The sequence below is a fragment of the Aricia agestis genome, chromosome 4 (assembly GCF_905147365.1).
Source record: "Aricia agestis chromosome 4, ilAriAges1.1, whole genome shotgun sequence".
In the NCBI taxonomy this organism is placed as follows: domain Eukaryota; kingdom Metazoa; phylum Arthropoda; class Insecta; order Lepidoptera; family Lycaenidae; genus Aricia; species Aricia agestis.
In genome coordinates, this window is record NC_056409.1 from 3,317,144 (window position 1) to 3,325,284 (window position 8,141).

Consider the following 8,141-nt stretch of genomic DNA (forward strand, 5'->3'; position numbering starts at 1 on the left):
AAAACAATTGTCATCATGCCTATTCAGACCGCCGTGCGACGAAGCGGGGCGAGGCGCGGCGCGGCATAAATTTGTATGGATTTGACAGCCGTCTTGCGAATCTGTCAAATCCGTAATATGAATTTAGAAATGCATCTACGCGTGGCGTTGCGAGTTGATCAACCCTGCACGCCTTCTTTAGAAAACACTTAAATTTTATCTCTATCGATCTTCTTATTTTGACAACAGCTATAAGTAATCTTGATAAAACGTGAATATATAGCGGTGATATTATGCCACAAAGATACAAGCAAGCAAGGGGGTCTAAACAGTAAACGGAAGCAACATGTTAACTTTAAAGTTGTGAGTACACTTTATTTTTTTAAGGACATACAGTTTATTTCAAAAGGAAATGGGTTGATTATTATTAAGGTGACGCCGCGTCAAAGTAAAAAACCGTGTTGGATATGTTTTAGATTGCTTGTTTTCTAAGTTCTAACAAAAGAAAACAAGAAATGGAACAGCAAGAAATGGCGTAAGCGACAAAATGGTTTTTGTCGCGTAATTTAAAAACCGTAAATATATATTTTCATATAAGCTATGTATTAAAGTGTACGCTTGAACCAATCTATGTACAAATTTTGGAATCTTAAATCACCCTCCTCTGTTGCCAAATTAGAATCCCCTTTTTTACAGAGGTCTCTTTGATTGATTATTCTGTGTTATAAATGTTGACCAATAGTGTTATGCTAAGAATAATTCAAAGACAAAGACATGATGCTTACTGACAATGAACTTTAATTTCTTAGATTAAATCATTGCTGAGAAAAATCGATATCGCTACAGCCAAATTATCAAGACGTCGCCTTAATCTAACAGCATCTTTGAAATTATTTTCATGCAAATGAAGCATTTTAAATAGCTTATAGCTACTTATGTCTACTTTCTGTTTTTCAGTCTAGTTTTAACACTAGGCTTCGTTCTGAACTGCCATGCTCAGAAGGAACCTCGTAAATTCCCGGAACACTTATTATTCGGGACTGCCACAGCATCCTACCAGATAGAAGGGGCATGGAATGAAGATGGTGAGTGCAATTGAACTTTTAACAAAAGTCAGGACGAAAATGAAGAAGTTAAAACGGTTGTTAATATGAACGGCTTTCCAGGTAAATCTGAAAACATTTGGGATCGTATAGCTCACCAAGTGCCGTGCCCCATTAAAAACTGCGACACCGGAGACGATGCTAATCAATCATATCGATTGTACAAGAGGGACGTGGAGATGGCAAGGGAGCTTGGGCTAGACTTTTACCGTTTCTCCTTATCCTGGTCCAGGATTCTTCCGACCAGCTTCCCCGATGTGATAAATCAAGCGGGAGTAGACTACTACAACAACTTAATTGACGAATTGAGGAAGTACAACATCGAACCCATGGTGACTATTTACCACTGGGATTTACCTCAAAAGCTTCAAGATTTGGGTGGCTGGTCGAATCCGCATATAGTAGATTGGTTCAGTGATTATTCCCGAATCGTTTTTAAACTGTTCGGCGATCGGGTAAAATATTGGATCACTATGAATGAGCCTCGAGAGGTTTGCGTCCAAGGATATTCTGATGGTAGCTTGGCACCTCTGTTGAACATCACTGGCTACGCTGAATACTTGTGTACTAAGAACTTACTAGTTGCACATGCTAAAACCTATCATATATATAACGATGAGTTCAGATCGACTCAGGGTGGTACTATTGGCATTACATTAAGCGCGAAATGGTACGAACCAGAAAATGATGACCACATGGAGGCTAGCGAAGATCATTATCAATTCGAAGTAAGAAAGAAATGTAAAAAGATTTATACTTACAATTTAAAATATTATTTTTTATTTCTTTTTTTATAACTTACTAGATGTTCCCTGCGGTCACGGAAACCGTACATTTTTCCGCAAAAAAAGGAACCTATGTCCTTTCACGTGGTCTATTCTTCATGTGTGCCAAATAACATAAAAATTGCTCCAATACGTTCAAATAAGCCCTTTCAAATAATTTCGTTTTTTCCACACTTTTCTCTATTTCTTCGCTCCTATTAGTATTAGCGTGATAAAATATAGCCTATAGCCTTCCTCAATAAATGGGCTATCTAACACAAAACAACACAAATAATTTTTCAAATCTGACCAGTAGTTCCTGAGATGAGCGCGTTCAAGCAAACAGACTCTAAATACGCTTCCCAATTATAATATTATAGTATAGAGTATAGAGTATAGATTGTATTTCTTTATTTGTAATAATAAAGTTTAATTTAATTGGAATAGTATAAGTAGTAGGTATTTAAGAGTTACTATAATTGTTTTTCAATCGAAAATTTTCTCTGACTCACAAAGTTGACTCAAAAATGTTTATTGATAATAATATTATGTTAATGTAATAATTTATTTCTAGGTGGGACAATACGCGTATCCAATCTTCTCCAAGACTGGCGATTTTCCGCCGTCGATGAAAAAAAGGATTGCAGAAAATAGTGAAAAACAGGGTTTCTTCAGGTCAAGGCTTCCAGAATTTACCGCCGATGAGATAGAATTAGTGAGGGGAAGCTCCGACTTCCTCGGAATTAATCACTATACTACTCTTATTGCATACAGAAACGAATCCGTAGATGGCGTATACGATTCACCCTCATATAGACATGACATGGGTGTTATAGGATATGCCCTAAGTGACTGGCCGAAAGGAGCGTCTTCTTGGTTAAATGTATGTCAATATTTTTAAAATTTTGATGTTAATGTTATTTATAGAGCTAGATACAGTGCTCCCAAAGTGATAATGCGCATAGAAATTTTCGTTATGGTTCGGCAACGATCGTTTTTACCGAGCGTCGGAAGACTATGCCTCGAAACCTTTTATTGCGCTTGTCCAAATCATGTCATGCCATGGCAACGCCAACTGTTTACGACTTTACCGTAACCAAATGTGGCGTTGCCATGGCATGACATGATTTGGACATGCGCAATAAAAGGTTTTGTGGCGCACGCGGCAAAAATAGAGACAATTGACGGACCGGCGACAGTCACCGAGTACCGAGTACCGCCTATAATAGGATATTTACTTCTATTTCTTTCGAACAAGGTGCAAAATGCAAAAGCATTATTTTGGGCTCTTACGTTTCATAGATTGAGGTGTTTCCGTGATTACGACAATTAGCGAAGATTTTCATGCGCATTATTAGTTTGGGAGTACTGCGGGGCTAAAATGGTCACATTTAGCAATTCCTCTCAATCAATTCAGCAAACGAATTGTCAAAACTGTCAAACTGACAAATGTCAAATCAGTACAAAAATACAGAAATGAATTGCAAGCAGAGTTGCATTTTGCGATTTTAGAAAAATGAATCATATTATGATTCACATCATGATTCTTCAAAGCGACCATTTTAGCAACGCTGTAATATTATAATATCAGCCGAGCACAAGAAGGAAAAGACTTAAGAGAATGTATGATCAAGTTTTACTTGAATTAGGTATATTTCAAAGCGTCATATACCTACTTATTATAAAATGTGTATGTACTTCAAAACTACTTATGAAATATTCGCGAAATAATCATTGATGTTTTTGCAGGTGGTTCCGTGGGGTTTCTATAAACTCTTGACTAAAATTAAGGACGACTTCGACAATCCTCCAGTGATCATTGCTGAGAACGGTTTCTCGTCTCAGGGTGGCTTAAACGACGACGACCGTATTGACTACTATAGAAGCTATCTCGACGCCATGCTGGACGCGATGGAAGAAGGTTGTGACGTCAGAGCGTACACGGCCTGGAGCCTAATGGACAACTTCGAATGGCTGGAAGGATACTCGTGAGTAAATGCGTCCTTTATCATTTAAGAGGGCTAAACATTGTCCTTCTCTCTTCACACTCACGCCCGTCTTTCATATGCCAGGTGAAAAAGGACGACGCGGAATCATCGCCACGTTAGTTTTACTTGAACAAAAGACGAACTATTATGATTACGAAAAAGTATTTTGAGCTTTAGGTTTTATTAATGCCTTTTTAGATTTTAGAAAATATTAAAGAAAAGACAGCAAATTTCGAAGATCCAAGCAAAAATGTGTCGATAGTGTTTTCGTCTTGAGCATTTAATCTTCATGAACTGAAGTTACTTATGTAAAAAAAAAAGTTTTCTAGACCTTACAGATTTTGAGATCTAGGTTTAAGTATGTAGTCAAGTTAGGGTCATAAGTATTATTTACTTAGGGCCTGTTTCACCACTTCCTGATAAGTGACGAATAGGCGATCCACCAATTAACTTGACAGATCAAGTATGGAGACTCTGTCAAAAAAGTTGTGAATAGCCTTTTAGTTTTAGTTAGGAAATTTATCAGAAACTGGTGAAACAGGCCCTAAGTAGTCGATAAAATCAGGTAGTCTATTTTTACAGTATGAAACTTGGTAAGTCTACGGTACGAGTCGATCCGTTAGTAGAATTCTGTTTAAAAGTTTGCAAGAAAAGTTTATAGATTCACTGGACGTTAATTTTACAAAAGGCATAAGCAAAGGCAATTCACAAACACTCACTCAAACGCCTAGGATTACCTACTGTTGTAGCAATGCTTACCTTGAGTGTAATTCATAATTTTCTATTCAAGTATTTTTTATTCTCTGTCATTTCTAGCTAACCAACTTTTTGACCGACTTCCAAAAAGTAGGAGGTAATACATTCGGTTGTATGTATATTTTTTTACAGAGAGCGTTTCGGGCTATACGAGGTGGATTTCAAGAGTCCGGAGAAGACGCGCACGCCGCGCAAGTCCGCCTACATCTACAAGGAGATGTTGCGCACGCGCACCCTCGACTTCAGTTACGAGCCCGATATGACCAAGCCCATGACGATAGATGATGGATTATAAAAAGTATAAGAAAGACCTGCCGAAAATGACAATAAATTAACGATATCTGACCGTATTAAAATATTGTTTTTTTTTTTTTTCAAGCTTTTACTTAAGTCTTAACTATTGCTCTACAAATCTCTACTACGTGGAAGTGGAATCTTTGAACTCAATTTTAAATAGATATAATATTTAACCGATTGACTCTTTCAAAAATTTCTTGAACGGTACTTTTTACGGGTCTTCCGCTGGTTCACACCACAGATTTTCGAACCGCGGTTCGAAACAGCGAAGAACTGTTTTTGAAATATTTTGAATTCCCGATTCATACCGCGGTGATTGGAGTGGTGTGAAACCACTAATTAATAATTTTTTGGTATGGGTGGATTCTGACCACGAATTTAAGCCAATAATTATTGTAACAAACATTTTTTAGTTTCATTTGTTTATTTGTACAGACGTATAGAAAAGTGGTTTCAAGAAGAAATAATAAAGAAATGTTTTAACTAATCGTAAATCACAGCCCATGCACAGGTAATGACTAACTTTAAAATTAACCTAACACTATAATATTATAATTGCATAAAATCACAGATACACAGATCACAGACACATAAATTTTAAATATTCAAAAAGAAAATAATCTTTATAAAAATAATTAAAACTATATAATTGTATAAATCGCAGTAAAAAATTAAACAAATCAACAAGAATAATATCTAATGTAAATAAAAATATTTAAAATTTCATTTATGTACTTAATTTTAAATTTTACATAAATGCAATTATAATGACGACTGTGATTTTATGCAATTATGATAATAACTGTATAAAATCGTAGTCGAAAAAAAAAACAAAGTATTAAAACAATCAAAAGGAGTAAAATAATAATAATAATCTTATAAACTTCATTTACAACCCTTAATTTTTCCAGGCCATTGTCTATGGTTATTTCACCCGCTAATAATAATTACTCTTTTATGGTGTTACCTATTCTTTTATGTCAGTAATTTTTTTCGCCCATCTCGAATATTTGACTTTAAATTAATATTTTTGATTTCTTAATTATGTTGAGCTTAATTGTACCTAAAGGAATATGTAAAAATAGAAATATCTACACTGCGGTTCGAATCCACTAATTCAAAAAAGGTCTTGAAATGAATCGGGCAATTCAAAAACAATTCTTCGCTGTTTCAAACCGCGGTTCGAAAATCTGGGGTGTGAACCAGCGAAAGACCCCTTTTTACTGTTATTAAAAACAGAACAACATTTTAATAACTATTTTTGAGGCGACTAAGAACTTTTTAATTAGCGACTAACTACTACTTGTACAAAAACTTAAACTTACAAAAATTTACTTGTATAGGTAGCGATTAAATATTTTTGCAACAATTATATTTTGAGCTGCAAAATGTAAGATCTAAAACAACTTAATAACGGCTGCTACTTTCAGATAGCAAATATATTAGACGGGGAAATTGAATAAATAGGTGAAGTATTAAAAATAATGGCTTGGCTGCTAATATCATTGGAGGGATATCAAACATTTATTAGTCGTACATTTAATTGAAACTAGGTAAAAATTAATGAAATGAAGGTAGGTAATTTCTTATGTTTAAACTTACTTTAAATATAATTTACGTTAAAAGTAAATAGGACAGTAAGTACTTAAATAAAAAAATTTAGATAGGTGTTGAAATATATTCATATCTTTTTTTCTCGCAAATGTGTATGAAATCGTGGTGTTTTATCTTAATTTTCGGTTCTTCTTTTGTCTTACATCCAGTCACGTTGCTGTTATATATTTTTAACTTTTTATTATTTTATACTGATGATATAAAATTGCTTGCATGTTACACATGTCTCGTACTAGACTGATTTCGGACGAGCAAGCAATGCCTCTTCGTTTGGCGTAGCTTCCTGAGCAGCACAGCATTGTTCTGCTTGATGAGGCTCCCAGGGTCTTCCTTCATAACAGTGACCAGGTTCACATTTACGGTAACCGTGTGGTTCAAACTCGTTTGGTTGATAGACTTCTGGTCCACAATTATTGTTTGGTCCATGATTAGGACGGAGCGGTGGTCTGCATTTGCATTTGGAGTCGTAGTGTCTAGGTCCATGGTGCGGTCTATTTCCAGGTGGTCCTAAACGATCGTGGTATTCGGGTCCTTCGTGTGTTTGGTTATAATTTGATCGATATTGCAGTGGATGATCTGGATGATCACAATACCTAGGTGGTCCATGATGTGGCAGGTCTTCAAAAATTCTATAATGCCTTGGTGCTCCCCAAAAGTCGTGACGTTCTGTCGAAATTCCCATAGGACCATGATGATCTGGTCCATTGTGTGGTGGCCACGCATGTGGTCCACAATTCTTAGGTGGTCCCGTATGTCTGCAACAGCCTGTCTCTGGGTTTGGAGATCTTTCGCGTGGCCTGCAGTGCTCTGGTGGTTCCATGGGTCCATGATAATCTGGATAATAGTTTGGTGGTCCATGACGTGATCCAAAGTGCTTAGGAGTCCCCATAGGACCGTGATGATCTGGTCCATGGTGTGGAGGACCATGATGTGGTTCAGAATATTTAGATGGTCCCGTTGGACCATAATGATCTGATCCATGGTGTGTAGGAGCATGATATGGTCCACAGTGCTTGGGTGGTCCCATAAAACCATTATCATTTGGTATATGGTGATTTGGGCCATGATATGGTCTACAGTTCTTACGTGGTCCCATTGGGCCATGATAAACTGGTCCATGGTGTGGTGGTCCATGATGTGGTCCACAGTGCTTGGATGATCCGATAGGGCCATGCTGATCGGGGCCATAGTGTGGTGGTCCACGATGTGGTCTACAGTTCTTTGGTGGTCCCATGAAGCCATGATGTTCTGGTCCATGGTGTGGTGGTCCATGATGTGGTCCACATTGCTTAGGTGATCCCATAGGGCCATAATGATCTGGAACATGATGTGGTCCACAGTGCTTAGGTGGTCCCATAGGACCATGATGATCTGTACCATGGTGTGGTGCTCCATGATATGGTCCACAGTGCTTGGATGATCCCATAGCGCCATGGTGATCTGGGCCATGGTGTGGTAAACCTTGACGTGGTCCACATTGCTTAGGTGATCCCATAGGGCCATGATGATCTGGATCATGATGTGGTCCACAGTGCCTAGGTGGTCCCGTAGGACCAAAATGATCTGTTCCGTGATCTGGAGGGCCATGATAAGGTCTACAGTGCTTAGGTGGTTGCATGGGGCCATGATGATCTAATCCA

General features: G+C 37.4%; 1 protein-coding gene across 1 annotated transcript; it reads left to right on the forward strand.

Moving 5' to 3' along the window:
* The first annotated feature begins 317 nt into the window (after positions 1–317).
* On the forward strand, positions 318–4,885 carry LOC121726056 (myrosinase 1-like). The gene is made up of 6 exons (XM_042113276.1): positions 318–342; positions 937–1,064; positions 1,146–1,810; positions 2,421–2,729; positions 3,596–3,834; positions 4,723–4,885. Exons 1-6 carry the CDS (start codon positions 326–328, stop codon positions 4,883–4,885), a joined length of 1,521 nt encoding a protein of 506 aa, XP_041969210.1. The 5' UTR covers positions 318–325.
* Positions 4,886–8,141: the final 3,256 nt, after the last annotated feature.

What these genes read in the sequence shown, in the direction of transcription:
- LOC121726056 (XM_042113276.1), top strand. An exon ending in AGGGGCATGGAATGAAGATG is followed by an intron (nt 1,065 to 1,145) that starts GTGAGTGCAATT and finishes ACGGCTTTCCAG; the next exon opens with GTAAATCTGAAAACATTTGG. An exon ending in GAATGGCTGGAAGGATACTC is followed by an intron (nt 3,835 to 4,722) that starts GTGAGTAAATGC and finishes ATTTTTTTACAG; the next exon opens with AGAGCGTTTCGGGCTATACG.